This window comes from Hoplias malabaricus, chromosome Y, assembly GCF_029633855.1.
Source record: "Hoplias malabaricus isolate fHopMal1 chromosome Y, fHopMal1.hap1, whole genome shotgun sequence".
NCBI lineage: Eukaryota > Metazoa > Chordata > Actinopteri > Characiformes > Erythrinidae > Hoplias > Hoplias malabaricus.
Genome location: NC_089820.1, coordinates 69,256,610 through 69,276,755, shown reverse-complemented (window position 1 = coordinate 69,276,755; position 20,146 = coordinate 69,256,610). Strand labels below are relative to the sequence as shown.

The window sequence follows — 20,146 nt, the reverse complement described above, 5'->3', positions numbered from 1 at the left end:
CTTCTCTGGACCACATTGGGCCTTGAGCATTTCACAGTGTGTTCTGAATTGAAATAAGTCATAAACAAAAGCCAGAGTGTGTGTGTGTGTGTGTGTGTGTGTGTGTGTGTGCGGACTCACACGAACGCGTGGTAGAGCAGCGCCCATCCTCGCGGCCTCTCGAGCGCGTCGTAGATGAGGTTCTGAATGCGGCGCGTACGCGCGTTGTTCCTCTTCACGGGACGCGTGTAGCCCAGCGGGGTCTTCGCAAGCAGCCCGATGTTCTGCGAGCCGCGCTTGAAGTCCGCCACCCTGACGGCGCTCGCGCCCGCTCCCGCGCCCGCCAGCAGCAGTGCGCCGTCCCGCTCGTGCCCCGTGCACGCCTCCAGCTCGCCGGCCTGCGCGCTCCCGCGCCTCGTGCCTCCGTCGCCGCTGTCGCGCGCCTCCGCTTCAGCGCCGCCGCCGCCGCCATTCCTGGCCCCGAGGAGCCTCATGCTGAGTGGCGCGTGAGCAGCTGCGGGACGAAGAGCATGCCATGATCCGCGCTGGAGCGCGCGAGCCCCTCCGGAGCGTCATTGAACGAGAGGAGAGAAGCGCGAGACGGGATCCGCTGCGGAGAGTGTGTTTGTGTGAGAGAGAGAGAGAGAGAGAGAGAGAGAGAGAGAGAGAGAGGGCGAAAGAAAACGACACTCGATTTTGTGCGCGCGCACCCACACAAACACACACACAATCCGGTTTCACTGCACTTGTGAGGACTTTGTATAAATGCAGCCAGGTTGTGGCTATTAAAGCTAAACCTGATCCTAGGCCTGAGCTTAGTCTCTGACACAGTTCTACATCTTACAGTTTAACCCTTTCCAAACGAGGTCCTCACAATTCTCCTCCCTTCATTCTGTGGCCATGCGGTCCTCACACGGATAGTAAGACAATCACCCGTGTGTGTACGTAAACGCACAGACACGCACAAGACGAGAAACCTCACGCGCGCACAAGTCAGGCTAACTGCTGCTACACATGCAACAAAGGGATCGAGAGCGCGCGCAACAAATGCTCTGCCTCGAGCCAAGCAGCGTAACCGCGTGCACGGGGTCTATACACAACACAGCGCGCGCCCAGATCACACACACACACACACACACACACACGCACACACGCATACCGTGTACACAGCGCGGCCGCTCCCTTTGCTGCATCACTCTCGCGAGTCACAAGTCCCTTCCGCACGCTGCTGTAGGCTACCTGCCGCTCGCCTGAAATAGGTGGCGTGACGCGCGCCACGGGGCGGAGATGAAGGGGGGTGGGGGTGGGTGGGGGGACAGGGGTATGAGTGTGTGTGTGTGGTGAGGGAGGGGGGTGTACAAACAGAGGCGCGAGACGCCGGTGTTCACGTGACGCGCTCCGCTTCACCTACAGTCCGCCGCGTGAGAGGAGAGCAAGAGCAACAGCTTCAGTACAATACAAGATAATACTGGAGGAGTGAAGTGAGGTCAAACGAAAACAGTCTACAATCTCTCTCTCTCTCTCTCTCTCTCTCTCTCTCTCTCTCTCTCTCTCTCTCTCTCCCTCTCTCTCTCTTTCTATGTCTCTCTCTCTCTCTCTCTCTCTCTCTCTCTCTCTCTCTCTCTCTCTCTCTCTCTCTCTCTCCCTGTGTCTCCTCATCACGTGCTGCTCTGCAGTTGGTTTGCGCTGGAAACCGCTCTAATGTGTTTACGAAGCCCCAGTGTCTTTAAATGAGTAAAAAAAAAACAAAGTGCCTTGGTCCGGTGCTAGGCTTTCTCTCTCTCTGCTCACGGCAGAGAAACGCCATCTGGAGGTTTTTAGAAAACGGAGAGACTCCAAACGCTGAAAAGCACCAACCGAGATGAGGATGTTGCTCTATTCCTGCTCCATAGGGGGTAAAACGGACTTATTTTTGCTCTAAATTCAGGAGAGTGCAATTCAGGAATCACTGGGTGCAAGGGAGGAACACACCCTGGAGGGGGCGCCAGTCCATCACAGGGCAACACACACTCACACATTCACTCATACACTCACACCTACGGACACTTTTGAGCATACAGAGATACAAAGATACAGATATTTCTCTGCATTCTCCAAAAATGTAATAATAATATGTATCATTTGATGATGAAATCTCTAGTTTTTTTTGCTGTCATTATTATTAAATTGCTGCTCTTTTTAAACTATAAATACAGTCCAGTTTCTAGTCTCTAGGCTCTATGCCATCACCAGGAACTGAACTTGTGATCTCTCCATAAAGTGGACACACGAGTGCCAGCGCCCCCCTAGGTCATGTTCACGCTTCACTCTCAAGTTCACATGACAAGATCCGAACTGAACTGGAACGGTCTAAGGAGTGTTTACACCCGCCGATTCAGAACTGGACTGACCTCCTGCACCCCTTCACACTGAGAGAGGACGGTTTCTGTCATTGTTTTTGTCTCAGAGGAAGGAGGGATGAATAAATCATGGCCATGTCACTAGCCGTCAGACATGTAAATTATTAACACTCACTCATCCTGACAAAGCTCTCCTCCCTCTCCTGCTCTCTCTCTCTCTCTCTCTCTCTCTCTCTCTCTCTCTCTCCCTCTCTCTCTGTCTCTCTCTCCCTTTCTTTGTCTCCCTCTTTCTCCCTCTCTCTCTCCACCTCTCTCTGTCTCTCTCTCCCTCTCTCTCTCTGTGTCTCTTTCTCTCTCTCTCTCTCTCTCTCTCTCTCTCTCTCTCTCTCTCTCTCTCTCTCCACTGCTCCTTCGAAAGAATAATTTGTTGTGGATCATTAATCTTTGCTAACCTTAAGTCTCTGGACAGTTTTGATGTAGCTTCATTTTTATGTGTCTATTTGCCATCTTTTTTTCCAAGCAGTATGTCCTGACCCATCCTGAGGAAGTGTGTGTGTGTGTGTGTGTGTGTATGTGCTTCAGTACACTATGTATCCAGCTCCACCGCGCCAACGCCCAGTTGCTCCAGAGAGTGGGATTAACACTATTTACACATCACACACACATCTGAACCTCCAGTGTCAGGCAATCTGACACCATCTGCTCTGCTGGGTGTTGGAACATTGCTGTGAGGATTTGATGGCAGTCTGCCACATTACTGTTAAGGCCAGGTCCTGATGTTGGATGATTAGTGGTGGATCACAAACACCACCCCCAGTCGTCCTATAGGTATGGAGCTCCATAACAACATAGTTCCACTGCTCCACAGCCCAGTGCAGTGAGAGCATTCAGTACTGTGACCATAGGCTCATGTGCAGCTACTCTACAGCCTCCCATTTCATGTTCCTCTACAGAGGGCAATACACTGTTCACAGAGGGTGCAGCATAAAGCATCTTTTGAATTAATTTGTTGTAAGAATGGGCATCTTCACATGATGTTATTTAGTGTATGTGTGTCCCTTTGTAAATGTGTGTGTGTGTGTGTGTGCACGGCTGAGAGTTTATTTCCCAGAATATTCCTGCTTTGATGTGTGAGGTGTGGAACAAAAGACATGTTACAGAACCGCAATCTGTAAATCTCATCAAATATTGATTAAACCTTCCTCTCTTTTTCTTTCTCGCTCCTCCTTTTGCATCTCTCTCTCTCTGTCTGAACACACACACTTTGTGCAGCTGTCTCTCTACTTCATTGTTCTGTCTTTCCTCATGAAACAGTCTCTGTCTTTCCCATCTCTCACACTCCATCTCTCTCTCTCTCTCTGTAGCCACTCAGTCTGTGAGGGCAGTAGATTCTCTACAATTCCCTACAGGCACACACACACACACACACACACACAGAAGAGGGAGAGTGAGAGAAAGAAAGAGAGGAGAGAAGGAGGATGAGACGACATGAACAGGGATGGAGAGAGAATAAAGGAAGTAGGCCGTGTAATAACACACTGCTGCAGGAGAAACACGCAAATACAGCAGTGAAACTCTAGCCACTCAGCAATGAGAGAAACGATGATACTGGGTGAGTTTATAAACACAGAGCTTTATTTCAGAAAGTGTGTTTGTGTGTGTGTGTGTGTGTGTGTGTGTGTGTCCAGCACACAATTTCAGGACAATTCACGACATCTAGCGTTTATGGAGAATTGTTTACGGAGACGTAGAGAGTTCGGCAGTGTGATGTCATCGGTGTGATGTCACTAGTATGATGTCAGCTGACTCACAGAGCAGATCCAGTCACGACAAAAAGAAGCAAGGTTCATTTAGTGCAACACACAGTGTTACCTGCAGAGAGAGAGAGGGTGAAAGTGACTGCATGACGTTTCTGGAGCAACTGCATTTAACCAATCAGTGATTGGCACAGGCTTCTAGCTCCACCCATACATTCCAGTTCCGCACACTTGGCACCCCAACAGAAAGGATAACGGTCTCAGCTCCAGTGCTCTGATACTGTACAGGTCTCTTGGCAGGAGTCATACCACACTGCCCTGTGGAGAAAAGCCATTAGCCTTTTCCTCCGAGAGTACTCATCTGTCCAGTGATTGTGTTAGAAGTTTGAAAACAGATGCAATGGCTACCAGCAATTTGGTTAAAACTACCCCCATCCTCAAGGCCTCTGGAGTTTGGCCAGAGTTCAAACGACAAACGCACTAATGAAGACTATTTTTCAGTTGTTAATTTATTCAAAGTACAGATGAAGAAGTAGCCTCTCTTTCCACATTTAAAAAAAGAAAACCAGTCTGTATTTTTATAAAACATAACGCTACAGGTCTGTCCCAAAACATGGGGAGCTGTCGACACACAGAGCATATTATGCCATTGTGTGCCCGCTCCAGACACGTAGGCTGTCCCGTTTTTTTTTAGACACCTTAAATACATTGCCTATTGAGATACCTTAATTTGGCCGAATTTTAAGACGACATCGAACTGTTCCTCAGCTGTGAAGGAAATCCTATGGTTGTCAACACAACTCCTGTTTATTTCACTCTTCTCCCAGAACAAAAACAATTAAAATTGTAATAAAAATGCGAAGACTGGAATCCATGGCACTGAAACGCAAGAGCACTGCCGACGTAAAAAACTGCCTACAGAGTCACTGCCTACTTAGGGAGCTCACTGGGATTTGGGACAGACCTAATATGTCTGAAATAAGCCGCTGAAGAGAAGCCCACTACAAAAAAGAAACTGACACAAATTGAAATTTAAAAATTAGCTACAGAGGACGCTGTTGTCTCTCAGGACAATGGACTTAGAGCCCACACCTTAACATCACTGAATGGAATTAACGTGGAACTAAAGAAGCAGAAAATGCAAAAACATCTTCTAATACGACTTTAAGTGGCTTAAGTATGTAACAGGAGGCAAAGAGACACATAGTGTTTGTGTGATATAAGAGCTGAGTGAATCAGACTAGGTGTGTGTGTGTGTGTGTGTTTGTGTGTGTGTGTAATCCTTCTGTGAATCTGTGTGTGTGTGTGTGTGTGTGTGTGTAAAGAAGATCGATGTGATGATGAAACTGCCTCATCATCTGAGTCAGGGGAAACAAGAGTCACTTGCATCCATTATCTCTTACACACACACACACACAAACAAGAGAAATATTCTTGTAATCTTGTACGATGGCTTTGGCATTGTTGTGTGAATTGCTTGTATACAGCCACGTAAACATACAATATTTGTACATGTAATATATCCCTAATATGCAAAGCTGTACATTGTGAAATTCCATCCTCTCTCTCTCTGTATCTCTCTCTCTCTTTCTCTCTCTCTCTGTATCTCTCTCTCTCTCTCTCTCTCACTCTCTCTCATTCTCTATCTATCTATCCATCTCTTTATGCATGCTCATAAATGTCTTAAGCGTGTGGAGGCACACTCTTCAATTTCTCAGATGAGTGGAGGCACTTCTGGGTCATCCACAAAACCCTTGGACACAGGTTTCTCTAGAGCTCCGTGGGAGAACTGCAGGGGACCATGCGTAATGTAGTTTTCTCTGGGAATTATGTTGGACAGGACCACTGTGGAGCCTCTGCTGGGGTCAACTTCTAATCTCTCACAAGCAGAAATCCCCCTACAGAAAGAGACAGAAAAAGGAGGACACTGAAGCTTTCTGAAGGTTCATATCAAGATCTCCACATGTATCTGGGGTGTGTAGCTTTTTCTATTGATATATCAATGTGGTCCTGGGTCGATTTCTTCTCATACAGGAGCTCATCTGTGATTTTATTTCTATCCTGATGTCTGTACTTCCCCCTCCTTCCCTCAACCTCAATTACAGAGAGAGAGAGATAGATAGAGAGAGAGAGAGAGAGAGAGAGAGAGAGAGAGAGAGTGTGAAGGAAGGGAGCTGTATTAGTGAGAACAAAACAGTGTGTAATATTTACGGTGCAGATCACTGACTGCTGTCAGACAATAGGAGTAATTTAGTGCTGATAATCTTATAAACCTATACAGAAATCAGATTATTCAGTAACTGGTGTAAACAGCGTTTTCTGATTATTAGATTACTGATGTGCTGGGAAATGTGTTAATTCGATTACAGACAAACTGATCTTCTGCATGTTTCAGATTATTATCCGCATGAACACATACTCCATGTTTTGGTTTGGAGTTTACATTTAGGATAAAATATCTAAATTTGATTTGAGAAAATTTAAACTGAGGCCATTCGGTATCTATCTCTTCCTCTCTCACTAACTTGGTCTCTCTCTCTCTCTCTCTCTCTCTCTCTCTCCCTTTCCCTCCCTTTTCCCTTTTATCTCAGCAGCACTCTCTCAGTTGCACGGACAGTGCCTCCCACCCAGGTTAACCTGTGTCAATGCCTTCACTCTATGAAACACCTTTTGTGTCTTTATCATCTGTAAGGTGTATAAACTTGGGTGCTACCACTTCATCAGCCTTCAAGGGGAAAACCCAATCATTACAAGAAAGAAAACATTTAATTATCTGAATGAAACCATGCACGGTTTTAGCCCTCCTGAGCCTCCATAGCCACAGTTGTCATCCGAATGTTATAAGTGACTTTCTGTAAAGTCTCTTAACACTACAAGTGTGGTGCCTCTTTGACGCGCTGAGAGCCAGTCATTTGACTGTGACTACCTACTCCAAGCTATCTGGTGGGTGGTTTCACCTATCTAGTATGTCTTGGTGGTCAATAGACAGTGGAATTTCTACACAAAGAAGCGATTACTATGACATAATACTCACTAAATGGCACTTCTTGATCAAAGCAAGTTCTCTGAGCATATTCTCTACTCTCGCTGGCAACCTACTTTATTATGGGAACATTCTACACGGAGGCAGTGTTTTGTTATAATGCCCCCAGACTCTAAGAGCACTAATTCCCTTAGGCTTTTTTAAAAAACAAACTAACTCTATCTCTTACTTTTTGCTTTTAATTTGAATCATGTATAATTTACTTTTTCATTTTATCTACTCTTATTTTTACATTTTAATTATTTTCCACCTGTCAGGAACACGGAGCGGACTGACTGAGGGCGGACGCACTCGCTAAAACACAGTAAATGTTTATTAACTGAAAATAACAAAACAGAGACTTTTAACAGAAGGTAAACAAGCCAAACTGGAGACAAGTAAATAAACAGGGTAAACGGGACAGACGGACAACAAAGCGAAACGACAACAATAGGAAATGAAACAACGACGGGGAAAACTACGGAGACAGACAGATAACATGACCGACAGGACTGAAGACAACAGAGAAATGAGAAATGTTCAACAAACAGGACGTGAGACAAGAGGGCTTAAATACAAGACATAAATGAGACACACCTGGACAGATAACGAGGAGGACGGGTTAACAGATGACACAGACGACGAGGCGGAACAAGGACGGGACAAGGGCGGAGACAAGAACATAAACAAAACATAGCCATGTGCTGAGAAAGAGCACATGACCGGGGAAAACAGACACGTCGAGACGAGGGCGTGACACCACCCATGATTTCACATCACATCCTTCCTACAATGTTCATATTTCCTATTTTTCTTGTTTTTTTTAAATATATATTTCTATATTTATAACAATTTGTGTTTTCTTTATTTCTGGTAAAGCACTATTTATATACTTTTTTAAAATTATTATTATTATTATTATTATTATAAAAAAATAAAATGAATGTGAGTGTGTCTCGCCCTCCAGGGTGTGTTCCCACCTTGCGCCCAGTGATTCCGGGTAGGCTCAGGACCCACCGCTGCCCTGCACTGGATACAGAGGGGTACAGACTATGAATGAATGAATCTAATTTCTGAAAATTAAAGGCAAATTTCATAGTTCACAGACAATGGTATATTCCAGGTAATTAAATTCTACAAAACCATTACCATGCAGCTGTGGCCTTAAGGTCAGAAATGGGAGCTTGAGACTGGTTCAGTTCCCAGGACCGTCAGGAAAAATTCATCCACAGCTGAAGTGCCCTTCAACAAAGCTTTTGTGCTGCTCTCACTTTATTAATAAGAATGATATAAATAACGTAAGAGCAGCACAGATCACCCAGGGCTCTTTGTTTTTCTTAAACGTTAGAAAGAGTATGTTATATTTATGGTGGACATAGAAGCTGTCTCTCTCCCTCTCATTTCTAATGATCTCTCTCTCTCTCTCTCTCTCTCTCTCTCTCTCTCTCTCTCTCTCTCTCTCTCTCTCTCTCTCTCCCGCTCTCTCTCAGTACTGGAGTGATGAAGGTGACTGGTCTAGACCACCCACAGGGATCCGCTGGGCACAGTGACATAGTGAGAGGAGAGAAAGCAGAGTGTGAAAGAAAGAAAACGACAAAAAAGGGATATACAGCAAAGATTACAAAACAGATTAGAATAATGCCATATATTTATATGACATACATTATCGTTATAGTTTAAATAATATAAAATAAAAATGGATAAAGAAATAAATATTTTTTTTCTTGTAAAGGGAAAGGCCAAGAGCGCACAACTGGCTTTGTTCTCTGCGTGATGTTGGAGGGATGTCCCACTCCTTTCTCTTATAACATGGCATGGTGCCCATTTGCATGGGCATCTTTTGTCTGTTGTAAGAAACCTGGGCAGTGTGTGCTTTCCTGTGGTGCGTTGGGCTGTTGGTTGATGTTGCATTAGGAGCCGTGTAAAAAGAGCTGGTGGTCTCAGAGGAAGCATGTGTTCGACCTCATCCCAAATGTTCAGCTAATGGCGTAGCAGGTAGAGTCTCTGTCACAGCTCCAGGGTCCTGGAGGGTGTGGGTTCGAGTCCCGCTCCGGGTGACTGTCTGTGAGGAGTGTGATGTGTTCTCCCTGTATCTGAGTGGGTTTCCTCCAGGTGAATGTCTGTTTGGCGTGTTCTCCCTTTTTCTGTGTGGGTTTCCTCCGGGTGACTGTCGGTGAGGAGTGTGGTGTGTTCTCTCTGTGTCTGCGTGGGTTTCCTCCGGATGACTGTCTGTGAGGAGTGTGGTGTGTTCTCTCTGTGTCTGCACGGGTTTCCTCCGGGTGACTGTCTGTGAGGAGTGTGGTGTGTTCTCCCTGTGTCTGTATGTGTTTCCTCTGGGTGACTGTCTGTGAGGAGTGTGGTGTGTTCTCCCTGTGTCTGTATGTGTTTCCTCCGGGTGACTGTCTTTGAGGAGTGTGGTGTGTTCTCCCTGTGTCTGAGTGGGTTTCCTCCAGGTGAATGTCTGTGAGGAGTGTGGTGTGTTCTCCCTGTGTCTGTGTGGGTTTCCTCCGGGTGATTGTCTTTGAGGAGTGTGGTGTGTTCTCCCTGTGTCTGTGTGGGTTTCCTCCGGGTGATTGTCTTTGAGGAGTGTGGTGTGTTCTCCCTGTGTCTGAGTGGGTTTCCTCCAGGTGAATGTCTGTGAGGAGTGTGGTGTGTTCTCCCTGTGTCTTTTGGAGACTCAAAAGTGTCCGTAGGTGTGAGTGAATGTGTGTTTGTTGCCCTGTGAAGGACTGGCGCCCCAACTTGTACCCAGTGATTCTGGGTAGGTTACAGACAATGAATGAATTAATGAAATTTTAGATTTTTGGCACAAATTCCATGTTTAGATTTTTGGCACAGATTCCATGTTTAGATTTTTGGCACAAATTCCATGTTTAGATTTTTGGCACAGATTCCATGTTTAGATTTTTGGCACAAATCTGATTCCCTGTTTGACAGCCCTAATACATAGTTCCACATCAGCATCAGCGTCTTTAGTAAATATTATAATTTGTCTAATAATAATGCCATTTTGTCTTATTGCAACTTTGTTCTCAAAATGCAACACCATCGCAAAATGAGTGAGCATCCCTGACTCAGTAGCTCTGTTCCTGTGACGTTTGTGTGAGTGTGTGTGTGTGTGTGTGTGTGCATGTACAAACAGTGTTTTAATCTCATACATGACACAGTGTTTATGAGTGAGTTATAGCTGCGTTCTCAATTCCATTAAAAATGAGGATTCGTTGGGGTCAAAGGGCTTATGAACTGTTATGAAGCCTTCATAACCCACAAACATGCTCTCACACACACACACACACACACACACACACACATACACACACAAACATATTCACATTTACTCTCTAATGTGAGTCTCCTAACTGCTGAAACATGTCAGTGCTAAGGCCTTCAGTTGGAGCCATCAATAATAAAACATATTATTTATTATTATCCAAAAATAATGTTTTTACGGAATTTCTAATACAATCATTTGCATTCTAATACATTCATTAGTGATACAGCAGTTCTATAAATGGTCTAATAGCATTTTGATTTATTAAAGGACAGATTTAAGTCTCTGAAAGCTGTGCACTAAACACAGTTGCATATGAAGTTATGCTGTTTCTTCTTTAAAAACTGCTGTAAAAATGATTGGTGTAAGAAAGAGTTACTCACTTGGCTTTTTCCTCTGAATTCTTTTTGCTGCTGTTAACCGTGGACACTTTCGGGGCTGTTTTCTTTAATTTTATCTCTCCATGTGCCTGAGCAATTAAATATAAAACATGTAAAATTACACATTAATGTTCTCCAGGGACACGTGTTCAAGATTAATATGGTTTTATTGGAAAATCCAACCCAGCCACCGCATTCACACTGACCACGTTTTACAGAAATAAGATACATCTCAGAAACTAAACGTATCTGACAATGCCTCGGATGAATAATCGAGATGCACTAGAGTTCCCCTCACTGTACACACCCACAAGCATTGATGAGTGGTTCTGTACATGACAACAGGAAGGTTATAGTAGTTTATTAAAGTAGTAGCCACTAGGTTAGGTGTATTTAGTTGCTGTGATAGAGCAGAAACATTTTACAATATATTCAAGTCAGTTACTAGTTTAATTTTCCAGTTATACCTGGGGCATGGTGAGGAGCAGATGGCCAGTGGTTTGAGATCTCTTGGCTGTGCTACTGTCAGGCTTCACCTCAGCAGGTAAAACTAACTGGAACACCTTCAAACACACACACACACACACACACACACACACACACACACACACACACACACACAGTTATAATGAGAAGATAATTTCCAAAAACTGTGCACTCTATGAGCATATTAAGCACAGTCCTTTCATTTGGAACCCTTAGGTGATATATTATGAAAAATGTATTTTTTGGAAATGTACATGTTAAAAAAACATTTTATAAAATTCAGAAGATATTTCCTCAGCGTTTGCTCCTCTCCAGTCTGTTTGCTCATTGGGAACTGATCTAATGTGTTAATTAAGCCTTGGTGTCAGTAAACGAGTAATAAAACAAAGTGGCTCTGTCAGACATGCTACTCTTCCTCTCATTCTCTCTTCTCACGGATAAGAAACAGCATGGAACCTCCAAATGTTACAAATCATGAAAAAGAGATGTGGATATTGCTTTATTCCTGCTCCATAAGTGGTTAAAAGACGCAGAGCTTCTGAACGTAAACAAACCAGAGAAACTGCAGTTCTCCGCATTCATAGATGCTGCCTTTAAATGCAGAGACTTTAGAACTGAACCACCCCATGTGAAAGAGCGCACAGGCAAGGAGTAAGAGTAATGAGCAAAAATGCTGAAGAGAAGAAGAGAAAACAAAGAGAACCAAGCAAAATGGCTAAAAATGAGTGTTTCCGCTCATTCACGTCTCACGCTTGTGCATTTGGCTTGAAGTAAAGTCATTTAAAGGAACAGGAACACAAATGAGTCATTCTGAAATGGATTGTTAAGACAGAGAACGGAACTGTGGTGATTAGTCCTGTGGTATTTTGACCAGTGCATGGCACTGAACTTTTATTAACTAACTTTTTATTGCTATAAGTTACCGGTTACTGGGAAATTATTTAGGTTTTAGTTGTCTTTAGTTGCATTTAAAAAAAATTATTACCACAGTTAACATGCAGAACACGTATTCCTTCAAAGTCAAAGACTAGGGAGGGCACAGCAACGATGTACTGTTATATATTGCTTGTCTATGCCCATGTCTATGACAGTTTATACACTGTCTCCTATTGGCTGTTGCACCGCTGTGTCAGTGTGCACTCTTTCCAAAGTTCAAATCTGTTTTATTAATGGACAAGGATCGTAATTTTCAATCATTGTCTTGTGTTCATGTCCATCATCCGTCATGACATTTTTTTTAATTAAATCAACGGTTCATTTTACAGAAACACATATGCCAGAGTGAACACGGCTTTAAACAGAAAACACAAAAGCACAACTGTCAAAAAATGATCAGAAATTAAATAATTTGGAGGCTTTGTCAATTTGTTTGGGCTTTGTGAGGGTCACACACAGGTCAGTTCTGGGGCTGTTTAATCAAGTCCTTTTCTGCTATTCTGCCCTCTCTCTCCTAAATTATTGCACCCTTGTGTATTGTCCAGGTGTGTGTGTGTGTGTGTGTGTGTGTGTGTGTGTGTGTGTTGCATCTTAATAGACCTTGAACTCTGAAGGGTCACTGTGACGGTGATTTACACACAAACACACACACACTCGTCTAATTTAGAAATCAAACTTGTGTCATTTGTGAAGTGACCTACAGCTCCATCCATCACACTGTCCAATCTGAGTTTACAAAATATAAGTCATGTCCATAAATACTGTGGTGTCCAAACAGTGGTGGCTTATTTGTTCCAGAGGAAATGTGTGCAATTATAGCAGAGAGATCTTTTTATAAATAATAAACCATTTAAAAAAATGCCACATATTTACATTTTATGGACAAATGTATTATTTTAAAATCTGGTTAAACTTGCTTTTGTGGACTTAAGAATTAAGAAATAAATGGAAGTATCCTATTAATTCACTCAGAAGGCACTTTGAGACGCCCGCGTTAAAAGAAAGAGAGAAAAGATGGAAAGAGCAGGGAGAGGATGAATTAGTGAACATACAAAAAAGTGTGAAAATGTTGCACCTTTCCTTTGATGGTCACTCTGACGTACGTAGGTTGAATATCCACATCCAGCAGAGACGTGTCCAAATACCTACAGTCACATATCAGTACCATATTATTATATCCATAACCACACAGGACTGAGGCATTGATGGTCATTCTCAAGTGACCTGCTGTCTTGTTGGTGTTGCCAAAATATTGATTTTTGACAGATATCGATTCAAGAAATTGGTAAACAGCTGTAAATAAAATATTCATGTACATACCTTCTAGTTTGCACTAACATAACATGCAGATCCCATAGGGACACCAGTGGAAATTAGCGTTAATCTGTAAGTAGTAAAGGTAACTTACAAATCAAATTAACTCACTGCTTATAACTGTATCCTGTCCAACGTGGGACAAACACTTCTGAGTCACAACACTTCTTGTCCCAAAGGTATTGGATGGAGCGCCATCACTCCAGAGAACACACTTCCACGTGTCTACTGTCTAAGGCTGGGACACCTTACTCACTTCCAGACAGTTAAACTGATAATTTATTTTAGATAATGAACTATAACATGTATTTATTATTATTTGTAAGAAATATATTGTTTGAAGGGTGTGTTCTCCTTGTGTCTGCGTGGGTTTCCTCCGGGTGACTGTCTGTGAGGAGTGTGGTGTGTTCTCCCTGTGTCTGCGTGGGTTTCCTCCGGGTGACTTTCTGTGAGGAGTGTGGTGTGTTCTCCCTGTGTCTGCGTGGGTTTCCTCAGGGTGACTGTCTTTGAGGAGTGTGGTGTGTTCTCCCTGTGTCTGCGTGGGTTCCCTCCTGGTGACTGTCGGTGAGGAGTGTGATGTGTTCTCCCTGTGTCTGTGTGGGTTTCCTCCGGGTGACTGTCTGTGAGGAGTGTGGTGTGTTCTCCCTGTGTCTGTGTGGGTTTCCTCCTGGTGACTGTCTGTGAGGAGTGTGGTGTGTTCTCCCTGTGTCTGCGTGGGTTCCCTCCTGGTGATTGTCTGTGAGGAGTGTGGTGTGTTCTCTCTGTGTCTGCGTGGGTTTCCTCCGGGTGACTGTCTGTGAGGATTGTCCCACTGTGATCCTGAACTGGATAAGCAGGTTACAGACAATAAATAATTTTTGAGTTTGAGTGTGTGTGTGTGTGTGTGTGTGTGTGTATACCTGTACACATGTAGATCCAAAAGCACACAGTTGTTATCTTCATCTTCAGTAACATTAAAGTCCAGTCTAAAAGGGAAATAATGTAAATAAAGTAAATAACATTACTAACTGTGTACAGTAAATACTGTTATTTACATATGTATTTTTATTTGTGTGTGTGTGTGTGTGTGTGTGTATACACATACTTAGCCTCGTTGACGTTCAGTACTTTTCCTTCAGCAGTGATTAAAGTTCTGGGGGCCTTAGTTTCCGTCTTCATGTCTCTACAAAACACAATGAGAGTGGCCAAAGGTTTGTTGACACCTGCTCCTGCAATATTTCCTCTGCAATGCAACATGTTTATGAGGGGTTTGTTCCTCTCTGCTGTAGGAACAGATTGCACTCTTCTGGGAAGGCTTTTATAGTAGGTAATGGAATATTGCTGAGGATTTAGGAATTAGCCACAAGAGAGAGGTCATGGACTCCAGGGAGCGCAGTTCCACTGCTCCACAGCCCAGTGCTGGGGGGATGAGTGATGCAGGGCTTTTTACACCTCCAGACCACCTTTAGGACTCAGCATGGTGACCGGTTCTCAAATGCAGTCAGACTTAATTTGAAGGAAATTTCTGTGGAGATGTGTTCTGTGCCCAGTTACAGAGAAGTGCCTCCACCTGGTGGCCAAGTTAAGGAAATACGTTTGATATGTTTAAGAGCCTCATGAGTTTTGTTCAGTCTTCTGCTGTTTCCCCCCAAAGCGGTTTACCCTCCAGATGCATTTGCCTTAAAACATTCTTATAACATGCGACAATGTATAAAATATAAATAATAATACTGGCGTTAACATCACTGGATACTGTGTCAGTGCAAGACGTGCAAGTGTAGGGACTTTTTCAAACTGACTTTTAATTGAGATATTTCAGCATTTTTAAAAATTAACATTAAATTTATCTCAGAACACTCTGGCTCTCTCTCACCCACCCAAACACACACACACACACACACACACACACACACACACACACACACACACACACACACACACACACACACACACACACACAAACACAAACACACAAATTTGGACAAACACCATGCATTTGTGCCCAAGAGGTATTTCTGGGATTGATGTTTGAGTCATTTATTCTAGGCCACATTTTCAGATGTGTGTGTATGTATGTATGTGTGTGTGTGTGTGTGTGTGTGTAATTAGCCCTCCCTGTCCTCATTAAAGAAGGTGAGGTCATCAGGACACTGCAGGGTTTCTCATAATTAACCATTCCCCTTAATTAACACTGACGTTGTGTTAGCCTTGTTGCTAGAACACAGGGAGTGATCACAGTGGGAGGAATAAGGTGAGTGTGAAGCAGGGGTAGCTACAGAGTTCAAGTCTAAATACGGCAGATGATTATAGGAGCAGTTCTGTGTAAACGTCAGAGATCAGTCTGAATTTATTTACTTTTCAGGAAAAATAATATATATTTTTAAATAGAGGTATTAAATTGAAGTTAAAAGTAAAACAACATTGCTTTCATATATAATATTTTTAAATCCTCCTATGAACAGGTGTTGAATATTAGCATTTTGCTATAAACACTATATACAGTGCATCTGGCTCCTGTGTGTAATTGTAGGTTACAGTTCCAATGTTGCTGTGTTGTCCATGTCAAAAAAATCAATAAATGAAATGAATGAAAATGCAGTTTTCTCTACCTTTGTCCCTCTTTCATTCTCCTCTTTTCCTCTAGATGGCGATGTGCCTCCAGTCTCGACTCTGGGGTGAAGGCACATGGCTTTTCCCAGAATTCTCTGTCTTGGTCTTCTGTGTGTGTGTTTATGTCTGGGTTCTGGTCCTGGTTGAGGTCCAGATTTGTGAAGGACACATGCTCTTTATTTTCCTTGTCTTCCACAGAGAATGAGCTAAAGGATGTGACAAATACACACGGCAGTTAAAGACAAAAAAAATCATTGGTTAATGTATTGCTTATAGAGTGTACTCACGTCCTGCTGCGGAAATCATCTGGATCCAGATTGTCCCCGGTCTTCTTTTGTTCCTCTCTCTTCTCCAAATACTGTCTCTCCTGCTGTAAGATGCTCTTCCTGAGCTCATCAAGGTTTTGTAAAGCTCTGATACGTTCTGCTCGACCAATCGATGTGCCGTCCAAACACTGGAAACGAGAATAGAGCACCAGCTCTGACTGTACTTATATTCATTTATATATAAATTAAAATATTATATATAATATATTTAAAAAACTGTAAACTGCACCATAAATGCTTTATTTATAATATTATGCAACTGTTAGGGGTGGGGGTGGCACGGTAGCGGGTAGTGTTGCAGTCACACAGCTCCAGGGACCTGGAGGTTGTGGGTTCGATTCCCGCTCCAGTCTGTGAGGAGTTGGTGTGTTCTCCCCATGTCCATGTTGGTTTCCTCCGGGTGCTCCGGTTTCCTCCCACAGTCCAAAAACACACGTTGGTAGGTGGATTGGCGACTCAAAAGTGTGTATTTGTGTATGTGTTTTGCCCTGTGAAGGACTGGCACCCCCTCCCACCATGCTAAAGCAGTGATGTGAAATCAAAAGAAATCCATTTAATGTGGTGTGTTGGAACTGGAGAATGTTTTATAAACTCCTGGCCATTACCTGGAGCTGAGGGAGGGAGGCTACTACATAGTCCCTGTAACCCTTGAACTCTGAACAGGGGTTCCCCACCAGGAACAGCTCCCTCAGAAAAACATTGTGTTTCAGAGACTCCACGCTGCTCAGACAACCCACAAAATTCACGGTCAGGTCCAACTTCTGTAGACTCTCACAACCTGTTAAAACACACACACGCACACACACAGAGTTTATCGTTTTATATCAACGTGGTAATAAACGTTAATTTTGACTTATAGTCAATGGAAATTACTTTTTAAAGAACTTCGTGAGAAAGTTTAACTAGAGAATGATGTTACCGTGCAAATTCTCAATCACTTCAATGTTGTTCAAGGCCAGATTCAGATACTCCAACTTCTTCAGTCTCCCAACATTCTCTACAGAAAGAGAAATAAAGTGGCATTTAAGATAGTAAATTTAATCAGAGCAATCACCATCCATCCATTCATTATCTGTAACCGCTTATCCAATTCAGGGTCACAGTGGGTCCAGAGCCTACCTGAAATCATTGGGCACAAGGCAGGAATACACCCTGGAGGGGGCGCCAGTCCTTCACAGGGCAACACAGACACACACACACACATTCAATCACACCTACGGTCACTTTTGAGTCACCAATCAACCTACTGACGTGAGTTTTTGGACTGTGGGAGGAAACTGGAGCACCCAGAGGAAACCCACGCGGACACGGGGAGAACACAACTCCTCACAGACAGTCACCCGGAGCGGGAATTGAACGCACAACCTCCAGGTTCCAGGTGTGTGTGTGTGTGTGTGTGTGTGTGTGATTGTGTGTCTGTGTGTGTGTGTGTGTGTGTGTGTGTGTGTGTGTGTGTGTGTGTGGTCCAGATCATGTTGTGGGGACCAAAGTCTGATTATAAGCTGACGTTGTAATTTATTCTTTTGTTTCTATTCAATATTATTATATAATTCATAATATTTAATATTAATAATTATATATATATATATATTTATTTTTTTTTTCATTTTTTTTTTATATTTATTTTCAATCCCTGTCAACTGCAATTACTCAGCTAGAGGAGGGTCACTCTCAGAGTTAAAATGAGGGTTGATTGATTAATTGATTGAAACCATACACACACACACACACACACACACACATCTAGAGGTGCAGGCAACCACCTCGGCACCCAAGGGACAGGCTACGCACCCCCTCCCTTTTGGTTAAGCCTCCACTAAATGAAGTCAAGGCAATGTGCCCACAATGCATGAAAACGTGTGTGTGTGTGTGTGTCTGTGTGTGATGATAAGACTACCTATTTTGGGGATGAGGTTGTTCTGTAAATAGAGGATCCTCAGGTCTCTGCACCACTTGTCGATGTGCTCTATTCTTTCGATCTCCTGCTGATGGAGAGAAACCTCCTCCAGAGAGAAGATCTCGCCGTTATTGTGCTCAGCTCGTCGCCGAATCAGATCTTCAGATACTGGACAGAGAGATTTGGTTGTTTACAGGTGAAATGACAAAGTAAGAGAAGAGTATGCACATAAACTGAATAACACTGGTCATTTGGTTATGATGCCACCAGTGAAGGATTGGGATATATGGAATGTATAATGCAGCAAGCTCTGAGCCACTTTGAAAAGGGGTGTAATGTGAAGGTCAGAGCATCTCCAAAATGACAGGCCCTGTGGCCCCACCATTCAGAGGTTAACAGACAGATTAACTTTTTGGCGAAAGGTGCCCAATGTGTGCCCAAGGCTCACTGATGTATGAGGGGGGTAAAGGACTCAGCACAGACATGCAGCCCCAGGCGCAGCAAGCTTCCCTGCACTTTGTGTACTGACACCTTTCTATAAGAGCAAGCATTAACTTTTTTTTTTTTTTTAGCAGGTTTGTTATGGCAGTTCTTCATTGGGACTGATTCAGAGTTACATCAAGATGTTCCACAGCAAACTGGAACAGCACAATGGTCGAAAGCACCTGCTTCTTGCCTCTGGTGCTTGATTGAAATTTGTTTTGCAGTTCAAGAATTTTTAACTGAAACCACTGCCTTGTCAAAATGTGCTACCATACTGTACTTTTATAGGTGTAACCTCCTAAATAAAAAATTAGGTGGGAAATTTCGATAGGCTAAACACCATATTAGAAAACACTCCAATTCCAATGTGTACAGCCTAAATCCCTGTATGAGGGTAAAGATAACGTAATTAAGATGACAACAATTACGCAATTACGGTTTTATCAATATTATTATTAGTGGTATAATTTATTTGATACAATATATACAGTTTTGGATTAGTTAAGTAATTAATCTCCGTAAACTAAGATTGTTTAAAGACATTTATAATGAAAACATTAAAAATTGAGTCTGAGCATGCGCAGAACCGCTAAGTAAAGCATATCGATAGCACAACTCGTCAGAAAAGAATTATCAATGAATTGCTTCATTTACACAAACCCTTTCACTTTACACAAAGTAACAGCTCTTAACCTCTTACAGGAGGGTGGCTTTAAGACACTGCTCTGACACTCAACTCAACGGCCACCACAATAACGTTGTAATAAGGTTAAATTGTATAAAACTGATCAAAGAATGAAGGTTAAACTATGAGGTGAACTCTATAAATGGTGACGGTTACTACATGCAAAGAGTAAATGTTCATAAACGATGAAATGTTGCATAATTTTAGATATATTTACTAAAATAAACGTGAATGAAAACACACTTACTGCGGACCATGGTAGAGTTTGTGGGGCGTTGCTATAGTAACCTCCAGAGGACGTGTGTGGGGGGAAAGCCTTTGGACACAGACCTTAACACAAATAAACACTAACTAGGTTTGAAAAATATGACGCATTAAAATGAGAAATAACTGAAAGAAATGCCGCTTTTTACCCTGTTTTTTAATGCTTTTTCTGTTGTAGCACAAACATCAGGGCAGTATAATGCTAGTGTAAATCTAAATGCAGCCACACGAGGGCGATATTTTCAAATCCCACGGTCTTGAGGATATCTGTTTTGAGTGCTGTGGTTTAATGTAGTAATTTCGATATTTTTGAACACAGCAGCTGTCCTTCACTCTGTGTGAAAAATTCATGATGAATGGACCAATAGAAATGTTCCAAAATGACCTGGAACAAAATCTTTTTATATTCAGTACCATT

At 43.0% G+C, this 20,146-nt stretch overlaps 2 protein-coding genes across 2 annotated transcripts in view; both read right to left on the bottom strand.

The window, feature by feature from the left end:
* Positions 1-1,214, bottom strand: part of LOC136678775 (potassium voltage-gated channel subfamily KQT member 3-like) — a 33,258-nt gene extending 32,044 nt beyond the window's left edge. Inside the window, exons 1-2 of the mRNA XM_066656911.1 lie at positions 1,139-1,214; positions 121-589 (exon numbers count right to left, since the gene is read on the bottom strand). Of these exons, the coding sequence (XP_066513008.1) occupies positions 121-473 (353 nt within the window). The 5' untranslated portion in view covers positions 474-589; positions 1,139-1,214. The remainder of the gene's footprint in view (positions 1-120; positions 590-1,138) is intronic.
* Positions 1,215-4,033: 2,819 nt separating this feature from the next.
* LOC136679293 (dynein axonemal assembly factor 11-like) lies at positions 4,034-19,902 on the bottom strand. The gene is made up of 12 exons (XM_066657741.1): positions 19,712-19,902; positions 18,297-18,464; positions 17,319-17,396; positions 17,005-17,177; positions 16,361-16,527; positions 16,073-16,279; positions 14,569-14,646; positions 14,384-14,449; positions 13,246-13,315; positions 11,216-11,311; positions 10,752-10,837; positions 4,034-5,973 (listed from the first exon to the last, which is right to left on the bottom strand). The coding sequence occupies exons 1-12, from the start codon at positions 19,719-19,721 to the stop codon at positions 5,790-5,792; spliced, it is 1,383 nt and encodes a 460-aa protein (XP_066513838.1). The 5' UTR covers positions 19,722-19,902; the 3' UTR covers positions 4,034-5,789.
* Between the last annotated feature and the right edge of the window lie 244 nt (positions 19,903-20,146).

Coding starts and splice junctions, on each gene's coding strand:
- LOC136679293 (XM_066657741.1), bottom strand. Junction 17,397..18,296: donor CAACCTCATCCCCAAAATAG/GTAGTCTTATCA, acceptor CTCTTTCTGTAG/AGAATGTTGGGAGACTGAAG. Junction 14,647..16,072: donor AGAATGAAAGAGGGACAAAG/GTAGAGAAAACT, acceptor TGTGTTTTGTAG/AGACATGAAGACGGAAACTA.